Below are 18,081 nucleotides of genomic sequence, written 5' to 3'. Positions count from 1 at the left end.
CAAAACTGAAATTACACAAGCATATGTTATTATCGGTTTTTTTTTTTTTTTATAAAATATCTGTCACAATATGTCATCAATTACCCTCCATTCGTTAGGGTTACACCAATCAACTCTACAAAATGTTACGGCAATAAAAAAAAATAGAAATTCCCCGAAAAAATGAATGTCCAGAAGAAAGCCTTTAATCATTCATAACTTCGCACCATCAACAAAATAATCGTAGCGCAATAGCTTTAAACGAATAGCTTTCTCTTGAGCATGACGGATTACGATGATGCGAATGTTAACGAGAAAAACATGAAGATTTTCATCAGAATTCTTCCAGTTGAGAGACCGTGTAAATCGTGCGTGAGAATCGACATGGGACGCAAGGTAATTAAATTTCTCTTCCACCTGAGATATGACTATTCTGTTCGATAACTGGATATTAGAAAGGAACAATTTCTTCCTGACTCGATGCAGAAGGTCTACGTACGATGTCTACAAGAAATGCAACCAAATAGAATAGCCGTTTCGAAGAAACCAACTTACTGGTGTTTTCAAACAGATGGAATATTTTGTGACTCTTCGCAAGAAGAGGTTTACCATGTTACAACCGAAGACCTCGCGCCAAAGTAAAGAAAGATGTGCAGCGGTTCATGAAAGTATTTGGACACTTATCATAGAATCATTTTGTGAATATATTACGTGTGTTTCGTAAAAACGCATAAAAGGTAAAATCCTTATAATATTTAGTAAGCAAAACGACCTTCTACTTAAACACCATTTTTGTAATTATCTTTAAAAAAAAGTATGAAATTGCATATAAATTACTAGTTTAGTGATCATAATAGTCGTATCATGTATACATGTCATAAAAGTCTTTTATATAAGATACATGATACGTTAAAATAATGTTCCTGTTTGTTAGTGTTCCAACACTTTCACGAGTCACTGTATTACCTTCTGGTTAATGCTGTTCGAGACTTCCGTTATACACCACCGAGTTAATCATTTTTCAAACAACGGATGTCTTAAACGGTATCAATTATAAACAGGAAGTATATATAATATATAGTCGAAGAACCGCAATTTAAGAATTTTAGACGGTGTGAGCTGTATTTTGATGGGCTGCGGACAAAGTGGTTCAGGAAAGAGTTTCACCATGAGCGGTCTGAGAAACAACTGGGAAGTACGATTATGTCGAATATTTTGTATTTTCGATTTTAAGGAGCTCGTAACAAAAACAATTCTTCTCAAAGTTCATGATTTTTTACATAATTTTAAATATGACGAATTTAAAAGAAAGAAACTGAAGATCCTAGAATATTCTTTCTCTTTCCCGAAGAAGAGAAATCTGGACGAGGACCGTTTTTGCTATGAGTTCATCAATTGTGCAAACACAGTGATGACATTCGTTTTCTCAGCACAGAGGCCTGGTCACTCGACTTCTGTCCCGAATGTTCGCTGAAAAAGCGAACAGAACGGAAGTCAGCAAGATAGAGTACAGTGTTAGCTTTGTCGAGTTGTACGGGAAAGAGGCGAGAGATTTACTGGTCTCTGACACGGATAACAATAAAGTCAAGATAAACGATCGAGAACCCTTTAAGGTGTTATAAAATATTTTACGAAAAAATGCGACGAGACATCCGATAGAATTTTAGTGAGAAAAATTCCAGGATATCTCCGTGGTATGCATGGATAACGAAAAGGAAGGTTTGAAGAGAATTTTCGAAGGGGAAGTCAGGAGATCGATTGCAAAAGAATCGGCTTATCCGGCGTCTCATTTAGCCACGTCTGTGATTACCTTTCACGTGTCTAACACGAGCCTAATTACATCCTGGGGCATTGTAACCACAGCCAAAGTAATTGTTCGACTCGTGATCCGTCTACAAACTTTACGAGGCGAAGCGATTGAGAATCGTAGAACTTCAAATGCTTGCTCGTTAATCTCGCTTTAATCTTGGAAAGTCATCGTGGAAGGAAATCGCGATATTATCGATGAAATTTCACTGCATTTGCATTTTTTCATTTTAGATATCAATAAGTTCGATCGAATCCAATTATCCTGTAGTATTGAGACAAAATTTTCGCACGACGTAAAGTTTTAATCTGACGATAGTCTTTAATGATTAATTAGGAATTTAATTAAAACGTTAGGTACATATCGTGGAAGCAGCTGGCACAGGAACAGTGGGAAGAAATAATTGTGGGAAACCGGCTGTGGATATAGGTGTGGCGAATTTAATGAAGACTGAGCTCGAGCAATTCTTTTCGTATGTAGGAAGATCAAGATCATCCGTCGTTAACGTAATACGCTCCAGTAATTTGTTGAAGATTTTGGGCAATACTCTTTTGGTTTCTTCCATAATTCGGTAATTAAAATTTCATTTGTATCATAAATTTCAAGCCGCGGTATATAATGTAATTAAAATAGGTTGATATCTCACATTCGGATCACAAGAGAAGATCTTGACATCACATTGTCGACTTTAAAATTCACTGCTAAAATTGCAAGATTAAAACCGGTCAGGATAAAAGAAGATATTAAACATCAATCAGATTTGATAGTTCATAGGCTCCGAGAGGATATTAATGCTTTGAAGAAGGAACTGATGTTGAATGATATGTTTCTGCATCAAGAAGCATTCATGAATATCTCGAAGGCCCGGATGGAACAGATTAATCGGAGTATTCTTCTATTTTTAAACGGAAAGATTTCGGATTTTACGTTGTTTAGTGTGTCTCAGGCTCAAGTATTACTAAAGAATATCAAGGATCTATATAACAGGTTGCATGATCTGTGTTATCTATGGGATAATTTTGGGTTTGATTTCTAAATGATTGAATTGTTAGATTAAGCGTCAAGGAAGTTGAAGTTGACAAGTTAAAGGAGACGTACGAGGGTTTAGTGAAAAGTATAGCGGAAGCTACTTCAGCAGAAAATCTACTTAAGGTTTGATTATGAGATTAATGAGATTGCGAATATTTATGCAACAATTTATAGTTTTTAAATATAACTAAAGAAATGAAAAAACACGAAACACACAAAAACATGATGTGCGCATCTTCACATTTTTTCAAATTTCAAATCCGTAGTCTATTAATAAATTTTTTTTATAGCTCATCCGTGCTATGTATATTGAAATACTTACAGGAAATTGAATTGCCCGATAATGAAGTTAGTAAACGGAAACGAGTTAGGAGTTCCGCAGAAGATCTTAAAACTGAAGAAGATACGAAAAAGTTAGAAGAAAGAGTTGGTAGTTTAGATAAATCTAGTAAGCCAACACTTACTCGGCTAATATAATTTTAAAGAATATTCGTAAGAAGATTAAAATTTAACGTTGAATAGCGATAGGCGTGACCTTAGGCCCTTACGCAGATGCACTCTCTCCCGACAAAAGTCTAGAATACAAACATTCAGCAATGTCTAAACAAATTCTGAAAATTGATAGCGAGAATATTATGACGGTTAGACTTTATTATGCTATATTTCTTTGAACCACTTGCATGTGTCACTAATTTACATATTTATATTGAAAAAAGGTTCGACGTTTATTTGACTCTTTCTTAAAAGAGGAACTAAAATATGCAAAAATTAAGAAAATATTTGATAGAAACGAAAAAACTCTTGCCGTTGTTCGACAAAGATTTACAAACATGGTTGATAAATATTTCCAGGTATATTGCAGTTTACTATCAATGTTTAAACAAATTTTCTCCAAAGATTTGAAATTATTATTAATTCTTCGAAATTATTCGTTAGGCAAAGAGAAATTTAGACGATGCACGTGATAAACTTAGCAAACATCAGCAAATTCGACAGATAATGAAATTAGAAAGTCCAGAGGAGATCAAAACAATATATGAAATCGAAAGGACGATCGAGCGAGATATTTCGTGTTTTCAAAAAGTGTTAATCAATTTAGAAGAAGAAGTCGATCAAGCTCGTCGTGAAATTGTCACGTTATCCAATCAACACCTTGAAATGAAATCGAAATTAGAATCCGGTTTTCGACACTATAGTGAAAGAAATGCCTATTTATTGCATTATACTGATAAATCGATGAAAGCATTACTAAAATCTGAGAAAAAATCTTTCGATATGATTCGGCGCAAGTTTAACAAGTTTCAACGAGAAATATTGCGTAAAACAGAGGTAAATGTTTCATTCTAAATTCAAATATTTTGTAATTAATATTATTATTATTTTAAAAAATGTATCTTTTTGAATTTTTTATAAATTTTTTAAACTTCCATATTAGGAAACAGAGAAAAGGAAGAAAGCACGACTTGACAATAAAGGGATGTGCACTAGTACTAATCTGTAGCTAACAAAAATATTATCTTCTTAGTAATAAGTACTAATATTTAATAAATCAATAAACGCATTTTTTTAAGTAAATTTAAACTTTATTTCGAATTTAAAACGAAAACGGTAATTTACCGCCAAAATGAACGAATACCATCTATCGATATCATATTGAACTACATCAGTGATACATACCGGCAGGAACAAACTCATTTTTGCCGGTTAAAAGTCACTGTTTACGGTAATCATCAGATTTTCAACGATATTGTGAAAATTACACCATATTAGGAAATTTTCCGTACAGAAGGTAATTTATAACCATTTACTTTAATGGCACATTACGTATAATTCAACAAGTACTACTAAAATCAATTTAATATCTGTTTGTCTTCGACTTGATCTATAAGTTTTATATTTTATATACAGATTATATCAATTAAAACTATCATGATCAATTCAGCACATAGTCTAAAACTTGATAATCACGTGTATATTAACTCTCTCGATACATTTCTATTCAAATACAATCGATTACACGTTTTTATGTACATATAATCACTAAGCATCACAATGTTTCTTAAGATTATAAATTCTAAGATTAATTTGATCATACAAATTAACCAATCTCTATAAGACAGAAAAATTTACTATGTTTAGAGCATTAACTTACGAGTAACAGGAAAAGGAACTAAGACACTTTACTAACATCGGTTTGATCTTCATATTCGTGGACCGTTGTTGGCCAAATCGTCTTATCTGACTGTTAGTGTCACGTTACAAAATTGTAAACAGAAATTCAGTTAACCGTTCGACAGCAGACGGAGATAGATTTTGTTAGCTGTCAATTGTTTCAGTTGTGAATAGTGTATGGAACATTCCGAGAAAATCAAAGGCATGTAATCGGCAGTGTCGGCTGTATCACTTGTTTTGTATATGTTTAAGTTACTTTCAGTTCACGTGTAATTTAAAAAGCTAACAATGGAATTTGGGTTTTGTTTAGTTTTATAAAATATTTGACTTTAGGATAAAAATTGTGTGCACTTAGCGCTGGTGTCCAAGAATATTAACGAAAGTTGCCATACCTTACTTGTTAGAATGACAAGTAAAAAGGTAGTAAGTACGCTATATACAGACTGTCACAGTAATCATGGTATAATAGGCGAGGGAGTAATTTTACGTTGGAAAACATGTCGGAAATATAGAATAAATTATCTTCACGGTCCTCCGTTTTCAAGAAAATGGAATTTGAAAATTTATCAAGTATACTCGGATTTAACCTGTTCTTCGCTGTACAAGAGTAAATAATCCACACAAGGTTATTCTACGTGTGAGAATTTGAAAAAATCAAATCAAAAACAACTTTGAAAATTTATGAAGTACACGTGTACCAGGTCAATTTTTAACTTCTTTTTTCATTATCGTAATTTGCGTGTATACAATCTATCATGCAATGATAATCAGCTCAGACTATGATAACTTAAATTATAATATAATAATATTATATATCACTATGATATTATTTAATTTATGTATTCTTAACTAAACCTGTTCAAATGTAGTTTTTTAAAAACGATACCTTAGATTTTGGAAAAATTTTATTCTACATTTCTTACTTGCTTCTGCATATAGAATAACTTTCTATTTATTGTTTACTAGTATCCAGTAATTAATTAACCAAATTTATATATGCTATAAACGAATACTATATCTATATAATCTATCTATATACTATATAATCACTATTATAAATAAATTTTCAAATGCGATTTTAATAAAAATGAAGTGCCATATGAACAAATTTTATTCTATATTTTCGACTTATTTTGCCATGCAGTATCGTTTGTCGATTGTATCATGATTATTACTAGGATATATAAAATCTTTTTCTATCGATTCTTCTACATCGAAAATCAATTTGCGTGTCTGTAGTTAATACGGAAGGAAAGATTTCTTGAGAGATTATTAAAGGAAGGAAAAGAATATTTATTTGCAATGGAAGAATTGCACGACTGTTTAAAAAAACATTCGTGTGAATACAAGAAGATGCTATTCGTTATAGATCGCTACTCTCGAGTAAGTTTAACATATAAAATAGCGTGCATTCGTGTTACTGGTTCATGATGTCCTTTGAAATAAAATGTATTAATAGTATTAATGAGTTGCGAATTTTTGTACATTTGTAGAAGATTCAAAAATACAAAAAAAGCATGATACCTGTTATAATATTTACTATAAGTAAGATAAGAATAATATAATAAAATGAATAAGCCATTCTTTAACTAAATTCCATCTTTTTAATTTCATTCATGAAAACATGAATTTTTAATTATACGCATAAAAATATTTGCAGTTATTCTAGTTATACTCTAGTTATTAAACAATTCTTAAATACTTCTTAAATTTAGTATAAGACACAATTAAAGGAGAATATGGAGGATTTGATAGTGCACGATAGTGACGTTTTGGATGATAATGATGACGAACATATAGAAGATGCCGATGATATGGAGCATATGGACATAGAGATGGAAGGATATGGAAATGAGGAAGATTTTGTACTCCTCAAAAAATATTTTCACAGTTTTGATAGCATTGCATATCAAAGGAATATTCTCGCTAACATGGAAATGTTAATTTTGCGTATGTTAATAGTGGATGGATCTCTGGTAAATATTGAGTTTTCGGTATATTCGAAGTTGAAGATCCTTTTGAAAAATTATTATCAAAGAATTGAAAAGTTTGTTGAACGAAACAAGACGCTGGTAGAATTCCAAGATAATTTTGAAAAAAAACAACTGACGAAGAGCTTTGGAAAGAAATACAACCAACTGCAGCAGCTTTTACTTAAGATTACCGAGGTATGGTTAAACTATTACAATTTCATCTGTGCTACTACGATCGATGCTAATCGAACTTTATGATTCTTAAAAATAATTTTTTTGTAATATAGAAAGAAATATTTCTTGTGGAAACTATGGTGCAACCGCGTGTGATTAAGAATAACGGGGAAAACAAAAATAATTAAAATTCGTAACGTGATGTCAGTATATGTATGCACATGAAAATTTTGCATTTATATCAGTGCATGCATTTTAACATTTATATCAGTTCGATGTGTCAAAAATAAATACATTTTGATTAGAGCGTTAATTACGTTCTTTATTTTGATTAATATATATTTTAGACATTTAGTATGTATTTAAAAATTTGTTAGGACAGAGTCAACAAGCAAAGTTCTGTCACAGATAAGTTGGAAAATAGGCGTGATATATAATGCTTTTCCGTGTTTCATGAATCTCCATTATCATTACTATTTTCACTTCACCATTTTCGTGTCAAATGCGATGTTACCGATTCAGTATAGTACATACATCTCATCTGTGTTACTGGCACAGACGAGTTTGCTTCGTCTGTGATGTCAATTTATCCTGTCCTTGGCCAATGGTCAGTAATCAGTGATTCAGTGCACAAACACATTTCAAATCGTACGTGCAGATATTGCAAACACTCCGATAGATGTCTCCAATTTATTTTGTACTTGCGCTATAGATCGTATAGATCTCTACCGACGTTCGATGTTGGCAGATCGCGCATTTACGATATTTGTTCTCTCTTGTTTCTATTTGTGACATATATGTTAATATTGAAGATGTTTGTTTAAATACGAAAAAGAGTACTAAACAAAATCTAATTCTTGGTGTCTTTACTGGCGAATGGCAAATAATTGATGTAATATTATGTCGACGTTAAATGAATATATTTGTAAACTATCTACGGAGGAGAAAGCGTACATGGCGGCTAATTTGAACGAAACAGACGAAATCAGGCCAATTAAAATTGCTGAAATAAGGCAATGGATAACGGAGAATGAAGATTTACACGCACCTACTGGTATTCATCATTCGTTTTAAACATTCACCATTAACTTCTCTTTCTTTTTATTACTTTGCTATTAAGGAAATATGCATTTTATATTTTCATAGATGACTTTTTTATTCTACGTTTCTTGAGGGCATGCAAATTCAATATCGAGAAGACAAAATCTAAATTATGGAATTATTATAAGCAGAGGGCGAATCTTCCAGAATGGTACAGCAACAGGGATCCATTTCTACCAGAGTTGCAAGAACTCTTTGATTTGGGGTAATGTCTATAAAAATATTCAAATATATTTTTATGTATCATCATTAATAATTTTTACATGCTTTTAAATAATATTTAGGAAATTAATATATTTCAATAGCGTCTCGACTTTTTTGAATGTTGCTATTCCTAAAAATTAAATATAGTGAAAACAATGCTTAATATTTATGTTATCGATATCTCTAACCTTCTTGGTCACATTTAGCATTCTAAATTGTGAGTATCTTTTCGTAAGCTCGAGGTTGGGTATAGTGCCGATGTTGATACCTTATCTGAGTATGATAAATCGTAATATGCGCTTTGCAATTGACTATTGTTTCAGTTTCAATTCAGTATGTCAGCCATACTTACTTCAAACATTACAAACGATGTAATATGTATATACTTTTTAAATCACTTCTTTGCAATATTTCTTACACGTTCATGTATAACGTTCTAAAGTAATTTCTTTGTAATATTTTTTACACGTACATATTTAACGTACGATTGCCATAATATAATTCAAAAATGCACTTTGTGTGTAAGAAAAATTGTTCCTTTTTAAGCTTAATTTTTCAGGGTGTTTTTGCCTTTAAGAAAATTAGATAACGAGGGCAGAATGGTTGTGATAATACGTGCTGCAGCACATTCTCCTAATAGACACAAAATGTCAGACATGTTGAAGGTATAAAAGACATTGAATATTAATGATCGTAGGGCGGAATTGCAGCTTGCAAATGAAATAACAAAGTAGTTGCATTTGATAATTTTTCTAAATTCGTAGGTATAATCGCGAACGGAATTTTTGCTTTGTATTCAGGAACGAAATCCACAATTAATTGATTTTGTGAAACAATAAAATAACTTTTCCTTTTTTCAGGCATCGTTGATGATTTTGGATCTAGCGTTACGAGACCACGAATCCGTAACGATTCACGGCATAACGGCTATCTTGGATATAAGTGGAATTACATATGAGCATGTATTTCAGTTACCACCGAATGTTATTAAAAATCTAGTTCACGCATGGCAGGGCTGTTATCCTGTTAGAATTTACTCATTGGATTTTATCAATACTCACAAATTCATAAATACAGTCTTAAACGTTTTCAGAAGCTTTATGACTACAAAGTTGAAACAAAGAGTACATGTTCATGCACGTGATAAATTAAAGTTATATGAAACTTTGCCAGTGAATATGTTGCCAAAGGAATATGGCGGTATGAATGGAACAGTGAAGGAATTAAGTGGTATATTTTTATTTGATAAGGTCTTCGTATGTAGGTAGATAAGGTGAATGATAATTGTGCCAGTTTAATCACATTTCAGAGTATTGGAAGCATACGGTTATAGAGAACGGAGAATGGTTCGCCGAGCAAGAAAAATACAAATTGACGTTGATTAAGTAACTAGATTGAGACTAATTTGCAATAACGAGGGATTGCATATGCAATTGTTCAGATGGTTAATAAAGAACTACGTGATAGATATCTCGAAATATTTTTTATTTTTTTTGTAAATGATTTTTAAACAGAAAATAGAGAACGGAAAACGGAAATATACAGTGCTTCTGTTCTTTTGTTCTAAAATATGCTTCCTATGTATTCCTTGCAGAATAATTTTATTCAAACTAACCGCTTCTTTAAAATACGAGTAATCAAGAAGATCGATAAAGTATAAAATATAATTGTTATAATTTACATTCTACAATATGGTACATATTTCGTATCTTAGAACCGTATCGCACACTAGCGCATATTAATTATTCTAGTTATATATATATATATATCCATCCGGTAATTATCTCGGTCAAAGTTTGCTTTTATACATAATTTCATATATTCCTCTCGTGATATACGAAACATATTTCCATTCCACGCTTAGAGAAACATACGCTTTCTCCGTTTCCCGTTTAACTACATAATTCCTCTTGACGTCAGAAGATAAATAAAACATACATTTAAGTCATGGGCAAGTAAAACTGTCCTATATCTAATTTGCTATTCGTTAACTTAACCACTTACAACAAATTTACGACAAATACCAGGGCACATTGTATTGGATTTAAGTAAAGATCGTCTCATTCATCGCCAAGCAATCTGTACAGCATATTTTCTCTTAATAGGTGAATTTAAACGAGACGATGAATACTTGTGGATATCCATAGTAAAATGCATCGTCGTGCGAATAAATGTTATATTACAGACGTTGAATTAAAAAAAGAAGGATAAAAAGAGAGGATAAAAGAGAAGAAATCCCTAAGGATCAGATATACAGTCATTCGTTCTTGATTCACACGTAAAAGATACCAAGCGCACAAATAGCATCACATATATCTGAGATTCACGCACAGAGGGTACTACGAGATCGTCTCGAGGAAGCTGTTGAAGTGATCTTTCCTCGCTTCGAGTTTCTACCGACGCGATGGCTCGAGTCGAACCAACGTGTCGTTAGCTTGATTTCTCTCTTTCACGTGGTAATAACGATATGAAAATGCTACGATCAAGTCTTATCCGCGCTTGAGCCTAAGTACCACTATGCTTATCGTGAGGAAGAGGGCTATCCAGACGATGGTTGCGATGAAGCCGTAATGAACATCCGATTCCGACATGGACCAGCCACGTGTGAGCATTGCACGTAGTGATGTCGTTGCCATTGTCAGTGGAAGACACTGAGCTAGGATTCGAAGCAACTTCGGCATACCTTCTATCGGCCAAATCACACCTAAAATTCGGTAAATAAATCAACATTACATATTGGATGTAAATTAATTGGTATGATGGTAAATACAAGGAAAGTAGTTTCTTGGAATGAATAAACTGTGGATGTTTATGCATGGAAAATTCGAAGTTCCAAATACAAACAGAATGCATGAAGATGTATAAATATTTAAATTATAGTGCTCATAATATCTAGAAGCAAGGATCCATTTTCTATTATATAACATAAAAATATGAATTTGCACAAATATTCGCAGTCTAGTAACGGCGAATTAATTTTTAATTATTGGACACTCAAAGGCTAACATACGTTGATTATTCTTATATATTACAATAATATTCTCGGTTGTGTTAATGTCGCGCAACTGTATGTTTCTTAAATGTACGAACCGAGCATTTTCAAGTGGAACATAATTAAGAATGCGAATAACTTTCACTTTTACTAGCTGACACTTGATCACAATGATCGTTGTTAAATTCGTGTTTTCTACATTAAGAAATTTTCTAACGGAAATGTTGTGCTTTTCACTGTGACAAGAGGTTCCGCAGCTCGAAGAAAACATTTCATTGCATCATTGACTTTATCTTTTTACTTTACTTGTTTTTATCTTGTGCATTACATGCTCTCAATTTATATAACATACGCACCGCTTAACAGAAGCGTTGGATAGAAACTGCCCAAAGCCAGCTGGATTGCATTCCTTTCAAGTTCGCAAATCGCTGAAATTACAAACCCTAGAAACAAGAAGAAAAACATAAGTGAGTCTTTCTTTTAATTTGTTCCGTTAACTTATCTTAAGGAAAAGTCAATCAATATGTTTCGTAAGACAGACGATGTTGAAATAGAAAATGAAATACAAGAACGATTTTAAGATGTGAATAATCCTCTCAGGCTAGGTTGTATAAACTTACTTTTATTTGAGCAAATAGCGACCAAAATTTGTCCAAATCTATCTTTAACCCTCGTCTAGAAGAGGTTGAATCGTTGTCATAAATATCGAATGTTTTATTTTAATAATATAATACTTATAGAAAATAATAAATCTTGGAATGAAATGTCTGCACGAGTCAGCATTAATTCAGCTTTTGTTATCCGATGGTTGATCTTTGTACACAAAAATTTCAAGAATCAATTATGCACGTTGAACTTACCGAAGCACATGCCACAAAGGCCCTGAAGTATCGTCAATACGATCACCCAGCCGAGTTGTCCTTGACATTCAACATCAAAGACAGCGAGCATGAAGATGAGTACCAATGCAGTTTGTCCGCACATCACCACGAATTGTGTAATCACATGAGAGAAAAGAACCTCTGCCGGTGTAACTCCAGCTACCCAGCTTCTATCCAAAAGACCCTCCATTCTCTCGATGATCAAAACAGAAGAAGTGAGAGCCACAGCCAAGAAGAAGACAATACTACAAGAAAAGTATTCTGATGATGATCCTGATGATAAAATTAACAACGTGGTATATTGATTTTTACTCACGTTAAAATCACTCCTGGTGCTACGAAATCGGTGAAACTGGGCTCTTTAGTGCCATAAATTGGATCCTTAAACTGAATCGGTACGTCGCCTAGCTTTGTGTTCTGTTTGCAGGCTGATAGAAGATCTTTGGCGAAATCTCTGTACGAATATTGAAATTCTCTGGCTAACATCAAACCTATTTGTTGATCTGCAATAATAAATCGTAGTAATTGGTTACGCCTTAAAATTTGGGGAAATAGAGCGGTATGCAAAGGTTTCTGGCTAGCTATATTTTTCACTTTGTATTTCAGAAGCGATATATCCAAGAGAATTTTGATTAATATTAAATTTACATTGATATAAAATATAGCTCTTGAAGCACGAACAGTGTTGCATATTGTTCTAATGACTCGAAAACTTACTGGACATATCCAGCCAGACTCTGATCTCGCTTTGATCTAACGTCTCGTCGTCAGCTTCTCTTCCCAAGGCCATTCTCGCAATAAGAGCGTCGGTGAAGTTCTCTGTAAAATACAGAGTTCCCCAAGCGTTTCCATCGCGAACTGCCTCTTTGGCTGATTCCGGATCAGGATAATATTTCTGAAACATAAATGTTCCTTGTAACTGCAAATTAAAACCACAAAGCCACTCTCTATTATATATATACATATACATATATATCTTACTATCTTTATCATATCTTCGTCCAGAAATTTTAGATATCGACAACTAAGATGCGAAAAGTTACAATCCTCCGTTATCGGACAAGATTTGTTTCCATAGACCATTTCGTGATTGACTATCGCTATTTGCAAATCTTTTGGATCCCTACCAATTGCCAAACAAAATAGAACTACTTGCATTACTGGCAGCGCAAAGATGAACAGCATCACTCTGTGAATATAAAAGACAATTTTATTATCTTCATCCAACAAGGAGCAGAATATAGCGTTGTCTTTATCCCATATAACGCAAGAAAAACTTACCCCACATTTCTCCACATGCGCAAAAAGTTCTTCTGCAACAACGCTTTCATTTTGCCACTGTTCGTTATACCGTAGCACTCGCTTATGTCGGAGCAATCGTTAACAAACGACGAGTTCTTCGTTCCGGATAGCGGCCTTCCGTTTATCTATTTCGCAGAAAAAAGAAGACACGCGATTCAAGGAAGTTCTAGAGACTTGCTTCAAATATCGTAGATACTGTAGACAAGCAGAAGTGCTCTTACATCGTAGTGGTTTCCGATACCATTCGTCGAGTCATGAATGAGGATCTCTTTACTTTGGTGGAAGTTTAAGCCAACGACGCCTGACTCTTCCGTCACGTACACCGGCTCGTTCTTCTTGCTCCAGTTCAGAGATGCCTGCAAATACGTGGTCAAGATTAGTTCTTTGCGTTTTCCGTGAAATTTGAAGGACTTTGTTTTAAGAAATATAATATCTTTTTTCGTATAGCAAACAGTTTAGGTGATATCATGAATAATATTTTAGTAACGTACGATCTCGTCTTTCTTACCAGACTAATATTATTCGTGATATTTAATTCTGCTGGTGGTTGGCTGTTTTGTCCTTCCTGCCGCGATAGTTTCAGGAAAGCTTCTTCGAGAGAAGTGCAGTTGAACATCGTGAGGAGAGCCCTGGGTGATTCCTCAGCTAGCAAGCGACCGCTCCTCATCAATCCGATCTGTTGATAGAGAATTTTTACAGATACTCGTATGACTTTGTCTCTTCTTCGAACAAAGTCGAATTTCCTCGAAATGCATAAGTCGTCTGCGATTTTTATTAACAGAGTCTGTGCATTCTCGGAAAATTCGAATATGCAAAAATGTACAAAATTCGTAACGTACTTACTATTTATCAACCGATTCGATTGTTCCCGCGACACTTGTCTAATTATCATTTCCTCGATTTTACTTCGTCTCCTACGTATTATTGTTATTTTCATTTATTATATTTTATATTTGGTAATCGCAGCGTTTCCGTTGAATTTCTTTTTAAGGTGGAGCCAAAGAGAGTTACGTAAAACTATTCAAGCGACAAAAGTCTTAGGACTTGCTATAATTATCATTACAAATGATTTCATTGAAATTCTTTACTCGAACAGTGAGAATAGGATATTTTATATTGAATGTTGATAAATCTCGATGGATACTTCTTCTTTGCATAAATCATAAACGAGATGATAAAGCTGTCTGTTTGAAAATGTAATAGGAGATTTTTTAACTATGCCGAGAAACGTAAATCAAAGGAAGCGAAAGTCAAAAGCGAAGAGGCTTGTAATTTACATAATGTTCAAACGAATCAGCTATTAATTAAGCCGTTAATTAAGTAGTCATTGGGTGGACGTTGTAATATGTCATCCTTATAGAAATGATAGCAGAATTTTTTAAGAATACACAAACTATAAAGCACCAACTATAAAATTCAACGTACAAGAATTATACGGAAATTAATTTCAAATTACACTCTCAAGTTTCCAAAGCATGTTTTTCCGCGAGTTTCTTCTTTTCCTTCGATTTCCTCGATTTCTAATAATTTTTAGTAGAAATTTATAAAAATTTTACTAGTTTAGGTTTCCGTAAAATTTTCCTCTCTCCTTTCTTCTTTTCACTTAAAAGCGTGACGTACGATCGCCGAAAGGAAACCAGAAGATTGCGCAATTTTAATATGCGATCATTATCGTAATCGTCGGACGATTTTGTTTGGCAACGACTCCAGTTGCATTGCGATTTGTATTCCCATGTATGCACCGATATTGTGCTCCGAATATTTTTATTACGTAGCAACGATCGTATTAAGTAAGTTTTGACGTACAGTGTGTGCCTGTCGAGCCTCCTCGATGTAGTGTGTGGTTATGATGACGGTCTTGAAACCATCCTTCGTGATTTGGACCAAGTGGTTCCAGATGCTGCAACAGAGAACACGTAGTAGTTGCAAGAATCATAATACGTGACATAAATACAAAAGAATTAGCGATCGAATCGTTTTATAGGATCTCAATGACGGAATCTATTTTCTAAAAACCAACTTCTGCGCTCTTCTGCTACCAGAAGAATATCAATTACTTGTTAACACTTAACGCTCCAAGTGTGCTTCACAAGCACCACCGATGTGCGGTGTTCTGCTCCAAATGTATTTTTGGGTCGTTATCGGTAATTGTTTACAAATAATAAATAATAATATTAATAAAATAATAATAGCAATACTAATAATAATACTAATAATAATAATAATACTCCTCAGTGAGTACTGTGAGACCTGTAAACGCAAAAACCCGGCTTGCATACCAATGAATGTTTTAAAAAATTTCACACATTACTCAGTTACAATTAATATAAATATCGTGATCAAAATTATATTACTTCTGAGATGAATAAATAAGATTGTTTAGAATGACTTTAATATTATTATTTATTTTATTATTTATATATTATTTATATATATTATATATATATTTATTTATATATTATTTATTATTATTATTTATATATTATTATCTACATTGTAGCATTTAAAATCTGACACTTAAAAATTTGCAAGTCAAAGTACGATGAGAATAAGTTGGAGTTGCCGGATGATATTCACAATTAAAAGTCGGAGTGTTAAGGGTTAACTATTTTATCCAATTAAGATTATAACTAATCATCTGATAACTAGTCTATCGATTTACAAATACAAGCAATTATCTGATAGTTTATTAAGTTACAACTACAAGCAATCATTTGATAATTACTTTATCTAATCGTAATTACTTCGTTATTTGCTTTTCTTCGTTCCATTATTTTACGTTAGAAAATGATCGACGTTCGCTTCATCAGAGAAGCAAAGAAAACTTTCGGTGAGTTGGACTAAATTTCAGCGTACGTTTTAGGAAGCCACCGAGAGAACTAATTCGCCGATTAGTCAAGCTATTACGTTCCTATGAGAAAGCGCGGAAGACGATCTCTGCTCTGTCGTTCGTTACACACAAACGCTTGAATTTCGAGAAACTATCGCGAAGAGTTCGTAAATGTCAATGATGACGAGTATTTCTGGTGATCCAGGGAAACGACACTCGCCTTGCAGCAGAGCATAATCGCTTTGCGAACTTTCTCGCCGCTAATTAGTCCTTCTATTTGTCGTCGTTTGCTGCTCTACTGGAAAAAGAACAGGCAGATTGGACGGAACTATCGGACGATGCGAGCCACGCGAACATTCACGGTAGTTGGCCGAGGTCTTTTTCTCTAAACGAGGTAGTTGACTCGAACGGCGCATCTGCTGGAAATTTACGAGGATCTTGGTCAAAATTTAAGCTTCCGCGAACGATTTGTTCGTACAGTGATGAGGTACAAATTGTGACGACAGTGGAGAAGATTTAGTAGACGTGGTGCGTTGATAAGTTTCAGTTTCTATCAACAGACTAATCATCTGCTCTTTGTTTAAATAAATGCTCTACCTTAAACGTTGACTCTTTGAAATAAAACTACGTATTTTTGTTAATCGCTCTAGATACGTAGTTTCGTTTGCCCAAATTCGTAAGAAATCGAAGTTGGCTGTAGAATACAAATTTTCCATTAAGATTAGAAATTTTTATCTACGATCGTCTCTATCTTTCTGAGCAGAACGAATCACTCGTAAATCTCCAATGTCATTATGCATGAAAAATTCCATGTAATCTGTGTCGTCGCAATGCGCAGGAGAGCGGTCGATTGTGGTTCGCTTCAATTTCCTATTTTTTTTTAACAGATTAGCAACGTCATTAAGTTCATTATGCTCGTATGTGCGTAGATTGCGAAATTTTTGGGGTTACGACACGTGAAAGCCTCGAAGTGGATTAACGCGTTCCCCGCGTTTCAGCGCTTTGATCGTAAATAATATTAACGGTATGTAAATTTACCAATGTAACGAAGAATGATGAATTATTAATTAGAAGCAATATTTAGCACTCTTCCGAGAAAGAGAAGTTTCTCGAGTAAGAAAACATTTCCGTAAGCCATGGCAGTTACGACTCTAATTTTGTTAAACATTAACATTAACATTTTCACTTTCAAGAACAAATTTAATCAACTGTCGTATAACGTTGCACCTAGCTACGATCACTCGGAAGAAGAAAATCGTTGCGCTACGACTTATCCGCGATTTTCTAATTAAAATTCATCTTGCCAGTGATAACTAATTGCCTGGATACGTTCGATTTTTAAAGATATCGGCTCTTAAAAATTAATCTAATTCGGCCGCGATATATCTCTGTTGTATGTAGCTGCGACGATTATGAAAAATAAGCGCATTATCGTTTCAACAGCAGTCACATTACTACAAGAACACACCACAAAAATAGAAAAGTGGCTGCAAGCTAAACAAATAAAAGCAAACCCCAACAAATGCAACCATATTACATTCACATTGCGAAAACAGACGCCACCAAACATCCTACTGAACGGCACGCACATAACACAAACAAGACAAGTCAAATACCTAGGACTCCACATAGATACA

At 33.7% G+C, this 18,081-nt stretch overlaps 4 protein-coding genes across 7 annotated transcripts in view; 3 read left to right on the top strand and 1 right to left on the bottom strand.

The window, feature by feature from the left end:
* Positions 1–82: 82 nt before the first annotated feature.
* LOC122575533 (kinesin-like protein KIF9) lies at positions 83–4,750 on the top strand. The gene is made up of 13 exons (XM_043744585.1): positions 83–375; positions 466–617; positions 1,081–1,174; positions 1,410–1,592; positions 1,662–1,847; positions 2,143–2,357; positions 2,420–2,773; positions 2,839–2,938; positions 3,140–3,263; positions 3,338–3,456; positions 3,532–3,666; positions 3,752–4,144; positions 4,251–4,750. Exons 1-13 carry the CDS (start codon positions 262–264, stop codon positions 4,314–4,316), a joined length of 2,235 nt encoding a protein of 744 aa, XP_043600520.1. The 5' UTR covers positions 83–261; the 3' UTR covers positions 4,317–4,750.
* A 177-nt stretch (positions 4,751–4,927) lies between these two features.
* Positions 4,928–7,447, top strand: LOC122575531. Of its 2 annotated transcripts, XM_043744582.1 has the most exons (5): positions 4,930–5,189; positions 5,321–5,410; positions 6,227–6,370; positions 6,703–7,155; positions 7,248–7,447. In XM_043744582.1, exons 2-5 carry the CDS (start codon positions 5,393–5,395, stop codon positions 7,320–7,322), a joined length of 690 nt encoding a protein of 229 aa, XP_043600517.1. In that variant the 5' UTR covers positions 4,930–5,189; positions 5,321–5,392; the 3' UTR covers positions 7,323–7,447. The 2 variants fall into 2 exon arrangements, with proteins under 2 accessions (XP_043600518.1, XP_043600517.1); XM_043744583.1 differs by having other exon boundaries at positions 4,928–5,407.
* A 130-nt stretch (positions 7,448–7,577) lies between these two features.
* Positions 7,578–10,670, top strand: LOC122575529 (retinol-binding protein pinta-like). Its single transcript, XM_043744576.1, has 5 exons — positions 7,578–8,188; positions 8,281–8,440; positions 8,999–9,104; positions 9,300–9,669; positions 9,749–10,670. The coding sequence occupies exons 1-5, from the start codon at positions 8,035–8,037 to the stop codon at positions 9,826–9,828; spliced, it is 870 nt and encodes a 289-aa protein (XP_043600511.1). The 5' UTR covers positions 7,578–8,034; the 3' UTR covers positions 9,829–10,670.
* LOC122575526 (ABC transporter G family member 20) overlaps positions 9,904–18,081 on the bottom strand; it is a 49,211-nt gene continuing 41,033 nt past the window's right edge. For all 3 annotated transcript variants that reach the window (XM_043744573.1, XM_043744574.1, XM_043744572.1), the window contains 10 exons: positions 15,421–15,514; positions 14,123–14,290; positions 13,836–13,970; positions 13,594–13,739; positions 13,294–13,501; positions 13,030–13,207; positions 12,629–12,815; positions 12,292–12,557; positions 11,788–11,874; positions 9,904–11,143 (listed from right to left, as the gene is read on the bottom strand). In XM_043744573.1, the coding sequence (XP_043600508.1) occupies positions 10,929–11,143; positions 11,788–11,874; positions 12,292–12,557; positions 12,629–12,815; positions 13,030–13,207; positions 13,294–13,501; positions 13,594–13,739; positions 13,836–13,970; positions 14,123–14,290; positions 15,421–15,514 (1,684 nt within the window). In that variant the 3' untranslated portion in view covers positions 9,904–10,928. The remainder of the gene's footprint in view (positions 11,144–11,787; positions 11,875–12,291; positions 12,558–12,628; positions 12,816–13,029; positions 13,208–13,293; positions 13,502–13,593; positions 13,740–13,835; positions 13,971–14,122; positions 14,291–15,420; positions 15,515–18,081) is intronic.

This window comes from Bombus pyrosoma, linkage group LG15, assembly GCF_014825855.1.
Source record: "Bombus pyrosoma isolate SC7728 linkage group LG15, ASM1482585v1, whole genome shotgun sequence".
In the NCBI taxonomy this organism is placed as follows: domain Eukaryota; kingdom Metazoa; phylum Arthropoda; class Insecta; order Hymenoptera; family Apidae; genus Bombus; species Bombus pyrosoma.
This window is presented reverse-complemented; position numbering and strand designations above follow the sequence as displayed.

What these genes read in the sequence shown, in the direction of transcription:
- LOC122575529 (XM_043744576.1), top strand. Translation starts at nt 8,035, where the DNA reads ATGTCGACGTTAAATGAATATATTTGTAAACTATCTACGGAGGAGAAA. An exon ending in CAAGAACTCTTTGATTTGGG is followed by an intron (nt 8,441 to 8,998) that starts GTAATGTCTATA and finishes TTAATTTTTCAG; the next exon opens with GGTGTTTTTGCCTTTAAGAA. An exon ending in AAATGTCAGACATGTTGAAG is followed by an intron (nt 9,105 to 9,299) that starts GTATAAAAGACA and finishes TCCTTTTTTCAG; the next exon opens with GCATCGTTGATGATTTTGGA.
- LOC122575533 (XM_043744585.1), top strand. Translation starts at nt 262, where the DNA reads ATGACGGATTACGATGATGCGAATGTTAACGAGAAAAACATGAAGATT. An exon ending in TTGGTTTCTTCCATAATTCG is followed by an intron (nt 2,358 to 2,419) that starts GTAATTAAAATT and finishes TAATTAAAATAG; the next exon opens with GTTGATATCTCACATTCGGA. An exon ending in TGGTTGATAAATATTTCCAG is followed by an intron (nt 3,667 to 3,751) that starts GTATATTGCAGT and finishes ATTATTCGTTAG; the next exon opens with GCAAAGAGAAATTTAGACGA.
- LOC122575531 (XM_043744582.1), top strand. An exon ending in TTATAGATCGCTACTCTCGA is followed by an intron (nt 6,371 to 6,702) that starts GTAAGTTTAACA and finishes TCTTAAATTTAG; the next exon opens with TATAAGACACAATTAAAGGA. An exon ending in TTTTACTTAAGATTACCGAG is followed by an intron (nt 7,156 to 7,247) that starts GTATGGTTAAAC and finishes TTTGTAATATAG; the next exon opens with AAAGAAATATTTCTTGTGGA.